The following is a 21,494-nucleotide window of genomic DNA, read 5'->3' as shown; positions in this document are numbered from 1 at the left end:
TAAAACGAACAGTGAAAGGAAAGAATCACTGAAAGCCGAGAACAAGGCACTAAACAAATAGTACTACAGGTGCACAACCTTTTATCCGAAAGCCTTGGGACCAGACACTTCTTGGATTTCGGAATTTTTCAGATTTCCGAATGGAAGATTTTTAGCATAGATTAGGTAGGCAGCGCGGGCGGCTTGAAAAGTCTGGAGGGGCTGCCTCCTCCCCGGAGACCGGGGAATCATTGTAAATCATTGCTTAAATGTTAGTCAGTTAGTTTGGAGAGATTTTATGTGGTGGGGGGTGGGTGAAGGGGGAAACTTTAATTCTTAGTTCTCTACCTGGTCGGAGAGGCGGGGAGCGGGCAATGCCTTACCGGGTCGCCCAGCAGTAAGCTCCGGAGCGCTGTGGCTGCCGACTCCCAACATCGCGGAGCTGGGGCTGCGGGCGTCCGCCGCGGGCGGCGCCGGATGGAGCTCCGACCCTGGCAACTCTACCCCTGGCTGCGCGGCGCTCCAAATCCAGCGCGGCCCGCGGCCAGACGCCCGCAGCCCCAGCTCCGCAATGTTGGGAGTCGGCGGCGTCGCAGCGCTGGGATACCAGCGAGAAGCGGGCAATGCCTTACCGGGTCGCTGTACGGGCCGCGGGCCGCGCTGGATATGGAGCGCCGCGCAGCCAGGGGCAGAGTTGCCGGGTCGGAGCTACAACCGGCGCCGCCCACGGCCGGACGCCCACACCCCAGCTCCGCGATGTTGGGAGTCGGCGGCCACAGCGCTCCGGAGCTTACTGCATGGCGACCCTCCGACCAGGTAGGGGACTAAAAATTAAAGTTTCCCCCTTCACCCCCCCCCCCCCCCCTTCACATAAAAGCCCTCCAAACTAACTGACTAACATTTAAGCAATGATTTACAGATGTTTAAGTGTCTCCCCGGTCTCCGGGGAGGAGGCAGCCGCTACAGTAGTACAGACCTGGGTTGACCGTGGGTCGTTTCGGGTGAAGTTTGGCGCCAAACGCGAGCTTTGGTGTGCAGATGACATCCTGGAAAAAAATTCCGGTTTTCGGAGCTTTTCGGTTTCCGGAACTCCGGATAAAAGGTTGTGCACCTGTACCACCATCCTTTGTTGAAAGGAAAGTCACTCAGAAAAACTCAGCAGTAATGTTTGACTTTTGCTCAAAGATAACTGAATAGTGCAAAGACAGGATGAATTTCTGTGTACTTTAATTGTATTTTTAAATCTCCAAGGCCAACTAGATTCTCAGAAACCTCAAACTATTCTTCTTTCTATGCTGACATATACTGACTAATAAGGTTATGAAGGTATGAAAGTATGCAAATACCAAAACTATTTTCAATTGTGCTGTATTGAGAATAAGATTGGGAAAATAAATCTGATTTCCCAACCCTAGATAATTCTTCATATTTTTCAGGTCGTTCAGGAGAGCTTTTGAATTGCTTTGGAGCAAACCCACCAAGAGAGATAATGGCACTGGATTTAATTTTAGGCAATGAACCTGCCCAGTGAAATCCTTCCAGAATTTGCTTTTTTTGTTTCCAAGTCACTTCAAATGTTAGATGCAATTGTTCAGAGGCATAGGCAAAGTGCAACCTTAATTGGAAGCGAATAAATATAGAAGATTCCACAATATTTGACCTTAATGGCAATGCTTTGGATCAGGACCATCCTTTCATTCCCATACATACTGGTTTTCTCACTGTAACACAGTACCAACACTTTGTTTCAGACAGCTGACGTACAAAAGAAAAATATATATTCCGACAACAGCAGTAACTCAACCGAAGAGGTTAAGGAGGATTCAATGCATGTAGGTCCAACTTACCAACTGTCAGATTGCAGAGAAAATGATGACCATGGGGGGGCGGCCTACAGAGTTTTCAGGGAGTCAGCACATTGGCTTGTGAGAGACAATTGGCAAAGGGAGACATTTAAACCCAAGGAGGTTGTTGTGCATCTCCCCCACCTGAATGAAATACAGCCAAGCAGCTCAATCGTCCAGCCATTGGTCCCAGATAAAACCCTTTCATTCCCTAAGCCTCCCTGAAGAATGATGGCTGAGGGCTAGTTCTCAAAGGAGCAACAAGCCAACAGAGTACAAAATGTCTTCAGAAAATATGCAAAAATGTTTATATAAAATGAATTTCTCTCCTGGAGACAAATACATTCACTGACATTCCTAAATCTCCACGAATAGCTATATCAGTATTACCTTTATGCAATTTACTCTACCTTGTTCTTTTATTATCTCACAACCTCGGTTAGGCCATGGAGATAAGTTAACATGCACTGTCAGCATAGATTAAAGAAAGGTTCTGTATAATTAAATTGATTAAGCTATCCAAGGAGATAACAAGTACACCTGATGATAGCTACATGGATCTCATCAAGGCATTTAATAACATTCCACTTGACAAGATAGTCGGGAAAGTCAAAGCTCATGGGATCTATGGGCAAGAGGCAAATTGGATTAAAAAATTAGCTCTGTGGGGCAGAGTCAACGGGACTTCCCATGTAACGTTGGCCTCATGTAACAGTTTCTCAGGAGTCAATAGCAGCTCAAACATTTCATGGTGTACACTAAATAGTGGGGTCACAATTGAAATGATTGCCAATAATGCCAAAACTGAGTGTGTGGTTGATAGGAAGAAAATTATAGATTGCAGGAAGGTGGGACATCTTGGATGAACACCAATAGTAGAATACTATGTGTAGGAGGGATATTAACAACTGTTTGAATGTGGCCAGGAATCTGTGAAGGTAACAGAACGGTTTGATAAAGTAGCTAATAAGTACATTGGATACATGTGTTTACCCCTGAAATGCAGAATACAACATTAGGGAGACTATACATCTTTATGCGATACAATTCTATGACTCTGTTAGTTTCAATGTTTTTTTAATTGTTTATCACGTGTGCTCGTTGGCACGTTAAGGGTGCAACAAAATGTAATATTACTTTTATTCAATTATTAACTGGGCGCATTGTCATGAACCTGGGAATGATGTCCTGCTGGCACAGGTCGTCTAAATTGCAATGGGCCCAATAGTGCTCTTCATCATAGTAACTTTCTAGAAGGCAGGTTCCCAGTAAAAGACTAGACTGAACAGCATGGGTCAAGAGCAGGTGACCAGTGATTTCGGAGCATTATCTACCCACACAAGTCATTTGCTCAAGTCTGCTGTACCCAGAATCCAAGACCCAAAGCTTTTTGTGTTCTTGTTGGTGTTGGAAGTTTTTAAACTTCAATAGAATCCTGGAGTGTCACAAGTTATAGACCAGACTGTAAAATTACACTCATCAATCACTCGGGAACAAATCGTCCCAACCTCTGTCAAATCAAAACTATTACAGATTTTCATCCTAAAGGAGAAGTATATTTATTTGCCATGACTAATCCTTCCCTTTCCTTTGTGGTCTCCTTTTTATTCCACTTACTCATTTATTGACGAGTTGTGAATAGTTTATTTCCTTGAAAGATCATGAAATTATTCTCGTGATCGTAAATGCTGCCATTAGAAACAACGTAGAAAACAATTTCCTATTTCAGCTTTGTCTCAATTCCAAAAAAATGTATTCATTTTTTCAGAATGTACCATCTCAATAGACTAATGCTATTTAACAAATTCAAGTCCTCGATCACTAAGACATTTTATAATATAGGCCAGGACGCACACTATTCAAACACAGCCCTAATATGGTAACATGCATCATTAAAATTTGGTCTGATTTCCAAAGAAATTATTTATCTGCATTACACAACAGCCAGATATCAACAACATGCTAATAAGTAAATAGATTTCACAATAATTAAACTTAAGCAACATGTGAGCCAATGCTTACCTTTCCTCTCGAATATATGGAGTCAGGTACCGAGAAGAGTCATCATCATGGCTGCTTTGTTGACTGCTCGGTTGGCTACTAAAGATGAAAAAAAAATCATTAATCACAAATAACAAGAACAGCAAGACCTTTTTAGTATTCTTTTTTTTAAATCAAACTTGCTTTTACTCTGAATATTTGGAATAACTGCCCATCTCCCTCGTCATCTTCAACCTATCACTCTCTAACTAAATAAACAGCAATTTCCCGTGCTTATCTTTAAGAATTAAATGGTTGATTGTAACACTTTATTGCAATAACAAAAGGCTTGGCACAGCACAAGCTATTTACAGCGCCCTCTATAATGTCTGGGACAAAGACCTATCATTTATTTATTTGCTTCTGACCTCCACAATTTGAGATTTGTAATAGAAAAAAAATCACATGTGGTTAAAGTGCACATTGTCAAATTTTAATAAAGGCCAATGTTATACATTTTTGGTTTCACCATGTAGAAATTACAGCAGTGTTTATACATAGTCCCACCATTTCAGGGCACCATAATGTTTGGGACACAGCAATGTCATGTAAGTGAAAGTAGTCATGTTTAGTATTTTGTTGCATTTCCTTTCCATGCAATGACTGCTTGAAGTCTGCGATTCATGGACATCACCAGTTGCTGGGTGTCTTCTCTGGTGATGCTCTGCCAGGCCTGTATTGCAGCCATCTTTGGCTTATGCTTGTTTTGGGGACTAGTCCTTCAGTTTTCTCTTCGGCATATAAAAGGCATGCTCAATTGGGTTCAGATCGGGTGATTGACTTGCCCATTCAAGAATTGACCAATTTTTAGCTTTGAAAAACTCCTTTGGTGCTTTAGCAGTATGTTTGGGATCATTGTCTTGCTGTAGAATGAACAGCCGGCCAATGAGTTTTGAGGCATTTGTTTGAACTTGAGCAGAGAGGATGTGTCTATACACTTCAGAATTCATTATGCTACTACCATCAGCAGTTGTATCATCAATGGCGATAAGTGAGCCAGTACCTTCAGCAGCCATACATGCCCAAGCCATAACACCCCCACCACCGTGTTTCACAGATGAGGTGGTATGCTTTGGATCTTGGGCAGTTCCTTCTCTCCTCCATACTTTACTCTTGTCATCCCTCTAAGTTAATCATTGTCTCATCTGTCCACAAGTCCTTTGCCAGAACTGTGGTTGCACTTTTAAGTACTTCTTGACAAACTGTAACCTGGCCATCCTATCTTTGCGGCCAAACAGTGGTTTGCATCTTGCAGTGTAGCCTCTGTATTTCTGTTCATGAAGTCTTCTGCAGACAGTGGTCATTGAAAAATCCACACCTGACTCCTGAAGAGTGTTTCTGATCTGTCGGACAGGTGTTTGGGGATTTTTCTTTATTATAGAGATAATTCTTTTGTCATCAGCTGTGGAGGTATTCCTTGGCCTGCCAGTCCTTTGCGATTAGTAAGCTCACCATTGCCCTCGTTCTTCTTAATGATGTTCCAAACAGTTGATTTTGATAAGCCTACGGTATGGCTGATGTCTCTAACAGTTTTATTCTTGTTTCTCAGTCTCATAACGGCTTCTGACTTTCATTGGCACAACTTTGGTCCCCATGTTGATAAACAGCAATAGAAGTTTCCAACGGTGATGGAAAGACCGGAGCTGAGAGCTCTCTTATACCTGCATGAAGGAGGCAATTAAACACACCGGAGCAATAACAAACACCCGTGAAACCATGTGTCCCAAACATTATGGTGCCCAGAAATGGGGGGGGGTCTATGCATAAACACAGCTGTAATTTCTACATGGTGAAACCAAAATGTATAAAAATTGCCTTTATTAAAATCTGACAATGTGCACTTTAACCACGTGTGATTGTTTCTATTACAAATCTCAAATTGTGTAGTACAGAGGCAAATAAATAAATGATGGGTCTTTGGCCCAAACATTATGGAGGGCACTATATACATCATCAATGTTCCATCATTAATCTCCGTATTTGGTAGCACTCAAGTCAAATTTGGAGATCTACGGATGACATTTTTTAGTACAGTATTTTATTTGATTATTGATTTGATTAAATAGTAGATCAGTTACATTGGGACAGGCATTCGTGTGAATTTACAGTCTAACTGAGACCGCTCAGATGTTTTTGTCTATCCAAAAGTAATATTGAGGCCATCAACATTTACTGATAGAAGAAAACCAGACATCAGCTTCGAGCAAATGCAGCTGTGCAGTTAAGCATAAAAATCTGCAATCTGCTGTCAAAATGTCCCTGCTTTTTGAGAAGCTGGGCACTAACAGTTTCTCTCCAAGCTCATCTTTTGGAGATTCCATGTTTTAAAACAAATCAAGGCCACAAATCTAAAATACATCTACTGGATATCCACTACAAAGGATTGAAAATATCTGTTCAGAAGGAAAAACAAGTGTGTGCCAGATTGAAGAATAGATAATAAGCATAAGTGAAAATGGCAGGTCAGACAGTATTCATGGGAGAAGAAAACAGTCAATTTTTCATTTAAATGGTACTCCCTCAGAGCAAGGGATCTGAACCAGCATATTTAAGAACAAGTATGTAAATGCACAGAAAGTTAAACAGAAAGAAAGCATAGTTTAAAAAACAGAAAATGCTGAAAACACACAGCATAGAGTCTGATATGAGATGTTAACTATTTCTTCTCCCATAAATTCTGCCTGACCTACTGAGTATTTTCACCAATTTCTGGATTTCAGATTTCCAATAGTTGAAGTTTATTCTGAAATCAAAATTCAGATTTCAGGCCCCATATCTGAGGAAGGATGTGTTGCTGCTGGAGAGGGTCAAGAGGAGGCTTATGAGAATGATCCCAGCAATGTTCATGGGATATGTTCAAACAGGTTAAATTTGTCAAGATAATTATTTTTAATTTTTATGTTCATCAGTGATAGGAGCAGAATTGGGCCATTTGGCCTATCAAGTCTACTCTGCCATTCAATCATTGCTTGACATGGCTCAACATATGATGAGTGTTTGAGGGCACTGGGCTTCCATTCGCTGTTTAGAAAGATGATGGGGGACCTCATTGAACCTTACCCAATAGTGAAAGGCCTGGATAGAGTGGATGAAGGAGAGAATGTTTACATAAGTGGGAGAGTCTAGGACCAGAGGTCATAGCCTCAAAATTTAAGGACGTTTAGGAAGATGAGGAAGAAATTCTTTAGTCAGAGGGTGGTGAATCTGTGGAATTAATTGCCACAGAAGGCTGTGAAGGCCGTCAATGGACATTTTTAAGACAGGGATAGGTAGATTCTTAATTAGTATGGGTGTCAGGGGTTATGGGGAGATGACAGGAGAATGGGCTTAAGAGGGAAATATAGATCAGCCATGATTGAATGGCAGAGTAGACTTGATGGGCCAAACGGCCCAATTCTGCTCCTATCACTGATGAACATAAAAAATAAAAATAATTCTCTTGACAAATTTAACCGGTTTGAAAATATCCAATGAACAGAGGCATGGGGTCGCAAGGACTGAATACATCTCAGCTGTGATGTACATTTTGTTTCACTGTCATGATTACAAAAGAGACTAAAAAAAATGAAGGCCCTGAATATCTGAACCTACCTAGATATGCGTCTTAAAATGTTTGATAACATCGACTAGAACTGCACAAGCTGAATCACGACCCAACTTAATGCAGCTAAGTAGGTGCATAATGATAACCAGATTAAATGCTAACAGAATTAGAATTTGAATTAAAAGTAACTATTTATCCTGTGAATTGAACATCACCATTCATTATATTCTCTGTAAATGCATGTCAATCATCGCACAAAATAATCACTATGAGGACTTCCACCAGATGTCAGCATTGTCCATAAACAAGTTACCAAAATGTGATAAATTGGAAAATAACATTTGTTCAGCGGGAAAGTTAAAACGCAAAGTGAAAATAGCAAAATAACCATCTAGAACAATCTCAAACACCAAATATTATAAAACAAAATGACCCTGACCTGGATAAATGACTGAATCCGAGAAGCTTAACACAGCCATGCCAAAGCACACAAAATACACACTCGACACAAATCAAACAAATGCAGTTATTCCAACAAGCTCTGATCAGGTAGCCTGGCTAGTATTTGATTTGTATTTCAGCTGTAACTGCTACCAAAGGGTTTAAATGGGGTGCAATTCCTCAAATGTGTTCAGGAGAGTTTTCTCAAGCAGTATGTAGAGGCCCCCACATGTGAGAGGGCAACACCGCCCTACTAGTAGTATTGGAAAGGGCAAGTTAATGAAGTGTTTGTGGAGGAGCCTTTTGGGACCAGTGACCACAGTTCGATTAGGTTTAAGATAATTATGGATAGGGACAGAGAACCCCTGACACCCATACTAAAATGCTCAACTGGAATAGGGCCAACTTTGAGGGTCTGAGAGAAGGTCTCGCTCAAGTTGACTGGAGCAGGTCATTGGAGGGGAAAGGAACATCAGCCAAGTGGGATGTTTTTAAAAGTGTGCTGACAAAAGCTCAGGATATGTATGACCCTGTTAGAGTGAAGGGCAAAGCAGGCAAACGCAAGGAAGTTGCGTACATAAAACAAGCTAAAGAACACTAAAAACATACAAAGAAGGAAAGGACAGACTGTTGGCGAGGCAGCCATTGGTGGCACCACAGGAGAGGTGCCAGCAAAATGTTGTGCTTCTATTCAAGAAGGGCTGCAGGGAAAATGCCGTGAGCTTAACATCTGTAGTTGGAAAGTTACTAGAGAGTATTCTGAGGGATAGGTTGTACAAGCATTTGAATGGGCAAGGGCTATTAGGGATAATCAGCATGGCTTTGTACGTGGGAAGTCGTGTCTCACAAATCTGATTGAGTTGTTTGAAGACGTGACCAAAAAGGTCGATGAGGGCAGAGCTGTTGATGTATATATGGATTTCAGTAAGGCATTCGACAAGATTCTCCACCCCTCTTTCCCCTAATTCTCTCTCTCCCTCCCCCCTCTCCTCTCCCCCCTCTCTCTCTTCCCCCTCGATCCCACCTCACTCTCCCCCCTCTCTCCTCTCTCTCCCCCTCCCCTCTCTCTTTCCCATAACTCTCTCTCTCCCTTTCCCCTAACTCTCTCTCTCCCCCCCTCTCTTTCTTTTCTCTCTCCCTCTCTCGCTCCATACACTCTCCCCTCCCTCTCCCTCCCCCTCTCACCTCTCTCTCCCCCTCACTCTCCACTCACCCCCTCTCTCTCTCCTGCCTGTCTCCCTGTCTCCTTCCCCTCTCTCTCTCCCCCTCCCTTTGAGAGTCTCTGTCCCATCGGCACAGAGACTGTCACGGCAGCAGTGCAACGCTTCTTAAGCCTCTTAACTCTTGAAGTGAGGCTGCTCCATGGCCGGAGCTGCAGCGAGCGACTCGCCAGCCCCGCAAACACTCGCCAGCCCGCAAACACTCGCCAGCCCCGGCTTCCCGGATTTGTCCCCTCCGCTACTTCTGCTTTCATCCCTCCCTCATTGAATTTTTCGTTGATCACAGAATTTCTCACGACAGAGCGTGAGAAATCTGTGATCATCGTGAGAGCGTGAGAATTTGTCCAAATGAGTGATTCTCATGCTCAAACCATGAGAATTGGCAGCCCTGCGACCAGCAATCATACCCATACACTAGCACTAGGGATAAATTTACAATTTTACAGAAGCCAATTAATCTGCAAACCTGTATGTCTTTGGAGTGGAACCGGAGCATCTGGAAAAAACCTATGTATTCACTGGGAGAACGTACAAACTCTGTATACTCAGTAGTCATAGTCAGGATTGAACTGGGGTCTCTGGCACTGTAATGCAGCAACTCTACAGGTGCACCACTGTGTCGCCCTGAGTTGCGGCGACAAGGTTACCAAGGATAATTGAAATGATCCGGGAACCAAGTTGAATGCTGTTTAAATGAATTTTGATAGCCTGAAATGCCATTTTTCTTCATCAGTTTTTCCTTACTTTTATAGCTTTGACCACAGATTTATTTTTAGGGAATTGATACAACTCATTGTCAGAAGTTGGAATTTCTCTCTAGAAATAAGCACTGTCAAAGATGCAAACTGAACTTGTATCTAGGCATCAATTTTCAATACCATCCATTATCTATAACCCCCGAGTAAGCCAAGTAGCATCCAGCTCTCAATTCCATAGAAGTTTACAGTTGCAACAAAGCTCAGGAAGTTTAGCACCATTGAAGACATAGTAGTCTCCTTAAACAGCAAATTATTCATCAGCCTAAAGCAAATGCACAGTAACACTGTTGTCTCCAAGATCCTCTCCCATTTATATTTCTGACATGAAAATATATTGGCATTACCAAGTTAAAATCCTAGAACTGCCTTACTATCAACTCTCTGAGAGAACCTTTACCATCATGCATTCAAACAGAATGCCAACATCTTCACAGGAACAACTAGGGATGAACAACAAAATTGTTTATTAATATCCCAAGAATAAAGAAAGAATTTGAAAAAAAAAGATAACATTTAACTGAAGAGTGTGAATTTTCCATTATATTTCTCCCATGCAAAAGGGACTTCTTGAAGAGGCTAAAGTGACATTATTCTGACAGAATTATCCATTCTGACATAATGTATTCACATTACAGCATTGAGAGCTTCATGTTGCTTGGCGTAAATAATGCCATCATTCTGTTGTGGACCAACCACATTGATGCAACAGCCAAGGCACACCAATGCCTCTACCTTCTGAAGAGAGTGGGGAAGTTTGGCATGTTTCCAATGACTCTGACAAACTTCTACAGATAATAATAATAATAATAATAAATTTTATTTATGGGCGCCTTTCAAGAGTCTCAAGGACACCTTACAAAAATTTAGCAAGTAGAGGAAAAACATGTAAGCGGAATGAAATAAATAGCAGAGACATGACTAGTACACAAATTAAAGACAGAATTCAATTCAAAACACAATATTCAAGCACAGATGAAAAGGGAGGGGGACGTGGGGCTAAGGATAGGCAGAGGTGAAGAGATTGGTCTTGAGGCGGGACTGGAAGATGGTGAGGGACACGGAATTGCGGATCAGTTGGGGGAGGGAGTTCCAGAGCCTGGGAGCTGCCCTGGAGAAGGCTCTGTCCCCAAAACTGCGGAGGTTGGATTTGTGGATGGAGAGGAGACCGGCTGATGTGGATCTGAGGGACCGTGAGGGTTGGTAGGGGGAGAGAAGGTCAGTGAGATATGGGGGGGCCAGATGGTGGAGGGCTTTGTAGGTGAGGACCAGGATTTTGTAGGTGATCCGGTGGGAGATGGGAAGCCAGTGAAGTTGTTTGAGGACTGGAGTGATGTGATGCCAGGATTTGGTGTGGGTGATGAGTCGGGAGGCTGCGTTCTGGACCAGTTGGAGTCGGTTGATGTAGGTGGAGCTGATGCCAAGGAGAAGTGAGTTGCAGTAGTCCAGTCGGGAGGAGATGAAGGCATGGATGAGTCTTTCAGCAGCGGGAGGTGTGAGAGAGGGTCTGATTTTGGCGATGTTGCGGAGGTGAAAGAAGGAGGTTTTAATGAACAGTTCTTCCCAAGAATACAAAAATTACAGAGAGTTATATATGCAGCCCAGCCCTTCACAGAGACCAGATATCCCGCCACTGACACTATCTATACTTCACACTGCTTGGGAAAGCATCCAATATAATCAAAGACCCTTCCCAACCTGGTCATCCCTTCTTCTCCCTGCACCTGTTGAGCCAAAGATACAGAAGCCTGAAAGCACACACCATCAAACTAATGGACAGCTTCTTTCCCTGTTATCAGGTTACCGAACAGTCTAATAAGTCAATTCTCCTCTACCTCATTACAGGTATTGGACTTTGTCTCTGGAACTATTGCACTATAATGCAAAAAATTATATTCTGCCCCCTGTGTCTTTCCCTTCACTCTACCTACTGTACTTGAGTTTGACTTGATTATAAGGTATGTATAGTATCTAATTTCATTGGATGGCATGAGAAACAAAGCTTTTCACTGTACCTCGTACAGTCGACTATAATAAACCTAAACAAAAAAAACATCTGCCAACAAAATAAATGTTAATTTAATTTTATGACAGTATAATACCAATGAACGGTATGCATTTAAATGTGATTTAATCTCTATCCCAAAGATTCCATGCTTCCAAAATATAACACGAGTATCTGTCAAATATGTAATTTTTGCTTTAATTCAAAGGTGAGATACAATGGGGTCAAAAACACCAACCTTCTGAACTTAGAAGCACACTCACTGCTTTTGAAGCTGGAATATTCATATCTGTGGTGAGAGCACTGACCCCGAGTCTAACGTTCCACACTAAATATTAAGCACCACTTACCCAACTTCAACAAGATGCAGCATCCTTGTTACCAGATAATCAAAGTAGAAGAATGTTTTTCTCAGAAAATTAAGAAGTGGCCCAAGTTGATAGAGAGTGCACTTAGAGATGGGTTTATAACTCTAACTAGAAAAATAATTTAAATGTGTCAAGGAAAAAGTTACGAGCTGACTACAGACCATTTTTGGATGCAGTTGCAGGCACACAAAGGAATTTCAGTCATCAAGTCCCATTACTCAATTTTCCAAAAGAACTACATTAGTATGTGCCAAAAAATCTGCTAAGACTCTGATGAAACTCCAACATTAAGTTACTGATGCAATGCAGCAGTACATGTGAATTAATTGCAACACAGTCTTGATGGAAGTGGTTAAAGGGTCAGTTAAAACATTTTTTTAAGCAAGGAAAACTTTACAGATAGTTTTTTTTAAATAATAATTACGTAGGGTATTAATCTATTTAAAGAACAGTCTTGGAATGGTTTCAATATAATGAAATGGAATGGAATACTTTATTGTCACATGTGATAAGGCACAGTGAAATTATTTGCTTGCATACCCAATGTATACATGCATTTATGCCATTTTTATATGAATCAACATTTCTAACCTTTCAAGAAGCTAATCATTAGTAGCATGCAGTGCATTATGCATAAAGGTCTAGACGTTGTAAATAGATTCATAGTCAGATCAATAATTACTATTTTTCCACATAACATTGCTTTTTGTGCATGTGTTAACCTCCAAATTTCAACTAAAATTTAGCTTGAACTTTCACTCATGATTTATACATTAAGTTTAAGGCTTTTAGCTTTGCACCAACAGTACACATTTAGTGTGTGAATTCATCATTGGAAACAAGCATCAAAAAACTAAACCAGACTTGTAATTCAAACTTCACATCTTGCCAACAGTAGAAACACAACAATCAATGCCAAACCATTCAATGTCCTAAACTCAAATGCAAGCTTTCGGCTGTGAAAATAGGCTGGCAGCTCTTCCTCAATAAGTACAATGGGCCATATAGATATCTTGCATTACAATTTTTTCATAATTCAGGAATACTTTCAGCAAGCCTGATTCAAAGCATCAGTTAACTTACATAAGCGAAATCAGTATTTAGAGCAACCAAGTGGTCCAATTAATTTGAATAAATTACATAAAAGTTGAGAAAATGCATCTATGATTAAGGTCAATGTTAATTCTATTCATTCCACATCACAACTGTGTGCAGAGGTAAGTGGAGGCTCACCCTAACACAGTCTGATGCTGAAATTGTTCTTTTCAGCAAATTCTATAAAATTCGAGGTAATTTGAAAAAGTCTTTATATAATTTTAATTCAGGTATGTTTCCAAATTTATAACCACATCCAAAAATATTCCAATTAATGATATATGCATCCCCCCCCCCCCCCCCCCCCAAGTATAGCTATAGTACAATTTGGATGGCACATATTTAACCATATTGAATATAGTATGCACATCACATTAGATCAAACATATTCCCTCTTTGTCGGAAGGAAGTTTTTTTTCAAATTCTCATTCGGTTTGTAATGTCAAAACCAGGCTGTTATGAGGAATATTAAAAGGTACACAGAGAGGTGAATACGTTTCTGATGCAGCCATTAAGGAATTGGCACAGAAGACGAGGGGAAATGTTACTCTATATCTGGTTCATGATCTTAGATTGCTCATGCAAACTGAAAAATTGTCCATTCCTCACCACTGGTTTCTGCAAACATTCATCTAAATTTTGGGGGAGGGGGGGAATTAGAAGAATATAACGAGAAACCCTCTGTGAATAAGCTAGCATTTGTTTCATATTACAATAAAAGCTGGAGAGACTAGTGGAGCATGAAAAATGTGGGAAGGAATCCTGAAAAAAAAAATTACTGAAGGGGATGAACCATTTGCTTCCTTATCAAATAATCTCAAAACTATCAAGAAATTCAGAAGCTATTCTGGGATGCTGTAAATATGAATATATCTTGCCTTAATTGGCTACTTTATGCACCACTTGCAGCCAAATGCTACTGTGTTTGTTTTCAAAAGTCAAGTAGATAACAAAATCAGATAAGTAACATGGCTTGAAGATGTGAGCATGAGTAAATATGCCAAACTCATGAAGGCTACTTTCTAAAATGCAGGAAATGGTATGCTGCCTCTCACATTCCATCTAAAATGTTGAACAAAACCATGATTCTGATACTTAACAAAGCTCCCATACAGTCAAATTTATTTATTTAAATGAATTGATATTCATGTTAGAACATATTGGACATTATGCAACAAACTGAAATCAGCTCCTTATCATTACAAAAACCTCTATTTGATATACAGGATGCGCCCCCTTGTGTCCAATTCCTGAGGCAATACACTATTGTAATTTCAGATGCAAATAAAGCCATTCCCAAAATCTATTCACCGTTTTAAACTGCTTTAGAGAATTTGTAAGCAGTGTGTCCGTTGACTGGAGATATCTAAAGGTTACCCATTGTTGTCTGAAACACAGGAACCCAAACCTCTAGGTTTATTATTTGTTCTCTCTTGAGAGCAAGCACAGGATGGGAGTTAACATGATTTTACCTAACCACCAGTCAAAAGTCATTATCATTTACATTATATTTCATTATGTGACAACTTTATTTTTGACATTTCTGCTTTCTGGAAAGATTTTGCTGCCAATAGAAGACATTTGACATCAACTAGGTATAAATGTTAAATGATCACATGTATTAACTTCAGTCAGGAAGCAGAAATGTGAATACTGTATTTGCTGAATGTGTTGAAATGCAAATACATTGCAGAGATCAAATTCATTACACCGTTTACATTAAACAATATGCTACAACTGTTGAGAAGGTATACTGAATTTTCAGACAGATGTGTGCAAATTTACCAGCATAAGGGGAGCTTCTGTTACCAGATACTCAGACATGGGTCGATCTAAGTTCTCTAGCAAAGGATACAACGAAATGGTAAATGCAGGAAAATAAATTAATCAATGCCACAACTGCTAAATTCAAAGTAATGCAGTTACTAGAAATCTGAACCAAAGGATTATACTGGAAATTCCAACCAGGCCAAGCAGCTCAGTGGCGAGTGAAAAGTTTGCATTAACTTCAGGAAGGGAAGGACAAGGGACCATGCAGCTGTCTTCATCAGCAGGACAACAGTGGAAAGAGTCAATAGTTTCAACTACCAGAGCATACACATCTCTGATGATCTGTCCTGAGCTCCGCACATTGATGCAACTTCAAGGAAAGCTGTCCAATACCTCGACTTACTCAGATGTTTGAGGTGATTAGGCATGTCGTTGAATATTCTTGTTATATTTCAGTGGGCGTGGTGCATACTGACTGATTTCATTTGTATTTCTAATGCACAGGAATGAAGGAGGCTGCAGAAAGTGATGGACATTGCTCATTAATCTGCCCGTTGTCAAAGCAATCTCCAGGAAGCCCTACATCAAGACGGTGGACAATGCCTGCGGTGAACATAAGTTTCTGCCTGCTTGTGGTCCATATTCCTCCAATCTCTGCATATCCATGTGCCTATCTATAAGACTCCCAGAATCAATATTTTGGATAGACATTCCTACTCTCTATTTTACTCATTTTCCCACTCACTATCTTTTCTACTCATTATTTTGTTTACCATGTTACAAGGTACAATGTAAATAATTTTTTACAGTTGACACTAAAGATATGAAAATGGACTTTTATGGTGATAAATAGCAAGTTAGTTTAGCAGGGTCTGATTTTCATTTCTACATCGATAATAGATTTTAGGTCATTTACATTTGGTTAAAGCATAAAAGTAAGGTAAACAATTCTTCTACCATGTTAATTAAAATTAAGAAAAAGGTTGGTAGTATATATTATCTTTTGCAAGGGGAGGGTGCGGGCGGGGGGAGTTATGGGGCAGGAGGGATTGTAGGGGGGAGGGGTGTGTGGGCGGGGGCGGTTGTGTGGGTGGAGAGGGGTGTGTGGGCAGGGGGGAGTTGTGGGGGAGAGGGGTGTGTGGGCAGGGGGGAGGGAGGGGGGGAGTGAGCTCAGAGAAAAGACGGGAAAGAGCCATGGGGGAGAGGGGGGCATCACGGGGGAGGAGCCAGCGAGGGGGACCAGAGAGGTAATGGCTGAATTGGCGGTGCGATGGGGACTCATAGCGGGCGCTGGTCACTGGTCATTCTCCTCCGCTGGAATCAGAGTCTCCACTTTCCGTTAGGCGACATCGCCGACTCCGGGCTGGGTCTCCGACTCTGGGCTGGGCTGGGTCTCTCACGCTGTGCTGGGCTGAGCTGGGTCGGGTCTCTGACGCTGGGCTGCTTGGGGTTGGGCTGCTTCGGGTCGCTTCGGGTCCCGCTGAAAATTGTGTCCAGTTGGAAACCTCCGCCGGCCATCCTCAGCTCCAGTAAAGACGCGATGGCGCAGGAAAGGGCGAACCGTCTCGGAGAATGTCAGGGGAATAGACTAATCCGCGCAGTGCTGACTGGCAGAAGAGATCGATCTGCGCAGACGCGGCTTTTAAGATTTTAAAACCTCGCTAACTTTTACGACATTCAACCGATTGGAAAGAAACTCCGTACAGGCGCAGCACAGTAGAACGGTGAGTGAACTGGCAAAAAATCGTAGTGCTATCGCGAACCGTTTTTGTGCAAATAGAAAGACCGCGCAAACCGGATCAGAGTTTTAGTTCAGAGTTTTAGTTATGTACAGATTTTGTTATGTACAGATGGGTTAAACGCACAGGCGGGGCTAGTGTTGATTGGCATGTTGGTCAACGTGGGCAAATTGGGCCAATGTACCTGTTTCTATGCTGTATGACGAGGGCTCAGTTACAGGTTGGTGACATTTCATGAGAACTACCAAGATTTAACAGTGACCTGAAAGTCTAATGCTGTTGATTTCAATACTGAATTTTGAGAGCTATAAAATATCAAGTTAGAGAATGAGGTGCTGTTCCTCAAGCTTACATTGGAATACTGTGGGACGTCAAAAATAAAAAGATCACAGTGGGAATTGGGTAACAAAGTAAAGGGATCAAGATTAGGGCCATCTTGCAAACTGTGCATACATGCTCTGCAAAGTTGCTGCGGGATCTGACTGTGGTTTTTACAGTACAAAGGAAGGAGATCACACTGTGGGAAATGTGTTTACTTCACCCTTTCCCCCTTCCTCTTCTCTGCTAATTTATATTAGTACTGATGAAAGATCATTGACCTGCAATGTCGTCACTGTTTTTCTCAGCATAGATGGTTTCTGACCTACTGAGTAGTTCCAAGAATGTATGGTTTTAAGAATCATGCAGCACAGCAATAGATTATTCTACCCACCACGCCCATGTGGATCATCTATACAAATCCCATTCACCAGCACCTGATCTATAGTTTTTCTTGGCAAATCAAGTGCTTGTCCAGATACTTATTAAATGTATGAGAGTACCTGTCTCCAGTATCTTCTCAGACAGTGTATTCCAGAAAGCAACCTTAGTGTTAGTGAAAAATAAAATCCTCAACTCCCCACTAATCACTCCTCTTACTCTTCAACGTAAACCATGTGCCCTCTGATTTTAGATGTTTCCATTATGTGGAAAGGTTTCTCACTATCAACCATAACTATGCCCTAGTCCACTCCAAGGAGAAGAAACCCAGCTGATCCAGTTTAACCTCCTCATCAATTCTATCCCAGCAACATCCAGATAAATCTCCTTTACACCTTCACCTTGCAATTCCTGATACTAATCACAGTTGATCTTCAATTAGTCAGACTTTAGTCGGAAAATTTTAATAAATGTTGTAAATGTCAATGGGCAGAATTGCATGCTGGGAATTTTAATCTGAAACCATAAGCATTTCTATGGTATGGTGATCTTTCACAGGTAAATGTAACTTTGTGGTTGCTAACGGGAACTTCTTTACATATTCTGGTAGAGATTTATCCCATGAAATCAACAGTTCAAGACAAAGTCCCACTTGGTCTAGTATATATATCTTCTATATTACTAAAACTCTGTTCTTGACCGGTTTTGGCCATCTGTGCTGCGATTTCCGAGAGAACGCCGCCACCTACGGCAGTCATTTTTGGCCACCTCGCTCAGAGCCCCCCTCCGCCGCATGTGTGCCGAGGATTTTTCCAGCCGATGAAAAATGACAGAAATATTAATGATTTTACAAAATTCCCCATTCTCTCTGCTGCCCCCGCTGGCGGCAGGGGGGAGGGACTATAAAACCAGGAAGTGGTGTGCCTCACACACTCTTCAAGATGGAAGAAGGCAGAGGGTCACGTTTCTCTGAGCTGTGAATAACACTGAACACATGTCTACTCAAATGTAAGTGCCCTTAGTGGTTCTAAAATGCTTGCAGAATGTGTCTATTGGTTCTAAAGCTTGCAAAAAAAGTGTCTATTGGTTCTAAAGCTTGCAAAAAAATGTCTATTGGTTCTAAAGCTTGCAGAAAAATGTCTATTGGTTCTAAAGCTTTCAAAAAATGTCTATTGGTTCTAAAGCTTCCAAAAAAAGGCTATTGGTTCTAAAGCTTGCAAAAAAATGTCTATTGGTTCTAAAGCTTGCAAAACAATGTCTATTGGTTCTAAAGCTTGCAAAAATATGTCTATTGGTTCTAAAGCTGGCAAAAAAATGTCTATTGGTTCTAAAGCTGGCAAAAATATGTCTCTATTGGTTCTAAAGCTGGCAAAAATATGTCTCTATTGGTCCTAAAGCTGGCAAAAATATGTCTCTATTGGTTCTAAAGCTGGCAAAAATATGTCTATATTGGTTCTAAAGCTGGCAAAAATATGTCTATATTGGTTCTAAAGCTGGCAAAAATATGTCTATAGGTTCTAAAGCTGGCAAAAATATGTCTATAGGTTCTAAATCTGGCAAAAAAATGGCTATTGGTTCTAAAGCTGGCAAAAAAATGTCTATTGGTTCTAAAGGTTGCAAAAAGTGTCTCTATTGGTTCTAAAGCTTGCAAAAAAATGACTATTGGTTCTAAAGCTTGCAAAAAAATGTCTATTGGTTCTAAAATGCTTGCAAAAAAATGTCTATGTTCTAAAATGGTTCATACTTGCGCTCCAGAAAGCCCCCCTCCTCCCCCCTCCCCTGGTTGGCTTGGCTTGGGTGTGTCTTGAAATTGAAAGGCACTACTTACTGCAAATGGTGGCATGAAGTTGAAAGGCACTACTTACTGCAAATGGTGGCTTGGTTGCTTTGGCTTGAAGTTGAAAGGCACTACTTACTGAAAATGGTTGCTTTGGCTTGAAGTTGAAAGGCACTATTTAGTGCAAATGGTGGCTTGGGTGTGGCTTGAAGTTGAAAGACACCACTTACTGCAAATGGTGGCATGAAGTTGATAGGCACTACTTACTGCAAATGGTGGATTGGTTGCTTTGGCTTGAAGTTGAAAGGCACTACTTACTGCAAATGGTGGCTTGGGAGCTTTGGCTTAAAATTGAAGGGCACTATTACTACAAATGGTGGCTTGGTTGCTTTGGCTTGAAGTTGATAGGCACTACTTATTGCAAATGGTGGCTTGGGAGCTTTGACTTGAAGTTGAAAGGCACTACTTACTGCAAATGGTGGCATGAAGTTGAAAGGCACTACTTACTGCAAATGGTGGCTTGTGAGCTTTGGTTTGAAGTTGAAAGGCACTATTACTGCAAATGGTGGCTTGGTTGCTTTGGCTTGAAATTGAAAGGCACTACTTACTGCAAATGATGGCTTGGGTGTGGCTTGGATGTGGCTTGAAGTTGAAAGACACCACTTACTGCAAATGATGGCTTGGGTGTGGCTTGAAGTTGAAAGACACCACTTACTGCAAATGATGGCTTGGGTGTGGCTTGAAGTTGAAAGACACCACTTACTGCAAATGGTAGCTTGGGTGTGGCTTGGGTGTTGCTTGAAGTTGAAATACACCACTTACTGCAAATGGTGGTGTGAGGGATAAGTCTCTGAGTAGTGATTGTGAGCACAAACCATATATCTCACAGTGGCATGAAGTTGAAAGGCACTACTTACTGCAAATGAAGGCTTGGGAGCTTTGGCTTGAAGTTGAAAGGCACTACTTACTGCAAATGGTGGCTTGGGAGCTTTGGCTTGAAGTTGAAAGGCACTACTTACTGCAAATTGTAGCTTGGGTGTGTCTTGGGTGTTGCTTGAAGTTGAAAGACACCACTTACTGCAAATGGTGGCATGAAGTTGAAAGGCACTAACTGCAAATGGTAGCTTGGTTGCTTTGGCTTGAAGTTGAAAGGCACTACTTACTGCAAATGGTGGCTTGGTTGCTTTGGCTTGAAGTTGAAAGGCACTACTTACTGCAAATGATGGCTTGGGTGTGGCTTGAAGTAGAAAGGCACCACTGCAAATGATGGCTTGGGTGTGGCTTGAAGTTGAAAGACACCACTTACTGTAAATGGTGGCATGAAGTTGAAAGGCACTACTTACTGCAAATGGAGGCTTGGGAGCTTTGGCTTGAAGTTGAAAGGCACTACTTACTGCAAATGGTGGCTTGGGAGCTTTGGCTTGAAGTTGAAAGACACTACTTACTGCAAATGGTAGCTTGGGTGTGGCTTGGGTGTTGCTTGACGTTGAAAGACACCACTTACTGCAAATGGTGGCATGAAGTTGAAAGGCACTACTTACTGCAAATGGTGGCTTGGGTGTGGCTTGAAGTTGAAAGGCACTACTTACTGCAGATGGTGGCTTGGGTGCAATGGCTTGAAGTTAAAATGCATTACTTACTGCAAATGGTGGCATGAAGTTGAAAGGCACTACTTACTGCAAATGGTGGCTTGGGAGCTTTGGTTTGAAGTTGAAAGGCACTACTTACTGCAAATGGTGGCTTGGTTGCTTTGGCTTGAAGTAGAAAAGGCACTACTTATTGCAAGTGGCGGCTTGGGTGCTTTGGCTTGAAGTTGAAAGGCTTCATTGATTGTATATTGATTTTAGATAAAACGCTACCACTTGCCGCTGTGATTTTTGGCCATCTTACTCAGTCCCCCTCCGCTGAGCAGATGCAGAGAATTCTTCCCATCAATGAAAAATAAAAGTGTTATTAGTTTTTTTTTAAATGTTGAGAATCTCTCTCCTGTCAATCACTCCATGAAAGCCACACCTTTTCCAGTGGGGGGTGGGGGGGAGGGGTAATAAAACCCTGAAATGTGGGTGTGGCTCAGTCTCTGCAAGATGGAGGAGGGAGAGGTCACGACTCGCTGTCTTTAGTGGCTTTGCACCCTACTTCAAATGGTATGAAACTGCACTTGAATTTGGTGGCCTTGCACCCTGCTAGAAGTGGTAAGAAACTGCACTTGAATTTGGTG

The 21,494-nt window shown here is 41.6% G+C and overlaps 1 protein-coding gene across 8 annotated transcripts in view; it reads right to left on the bottom strand.

The window, feature by feature from the left end:
• The window catches only part of gramd1b (GRAM domain containing 1B), a 406,068-nt gene that overhangs the window by 206,943 nt on the left and 177,631 nt on the right, over window positions 1-21,494 (bottom strand). For all 8 annotated transcript variants that reach the window (XM_033049646.1, XM_033049640.1, XM_033049641.1 and 5 more), the window contains one exon: window positions 3,846-3,923. In XM_033049646.1, the coding sequence (XP_032905537.1) occupies window positions 3,846-3,923 (78 nt within the window). The remainder of the gene's footprint in view (window positions 1-3,845; window positions 3,924-21,494) is intronic.

This window comes from Amblyraja radiata, chromosome 33 (assembly GCF_010909765.2).
Source record: "Amblyraja radiata isolate CabotCenter1 chromosome 33, sAmbRad1.1.pri, whole genome shotgun sequence".
Lineage (NCBI taxonomy): Eukaryota > Metazoa > Chordata > Chondrichthyes > Rajiformes > Rajidae > Amblyraja > Amblyraja radiata.
The sequence above is the reverse complement of the archived record's forward strand: the minus strand, read 5'-3'. Positions and strand labels throughout refer to the sequence as shown.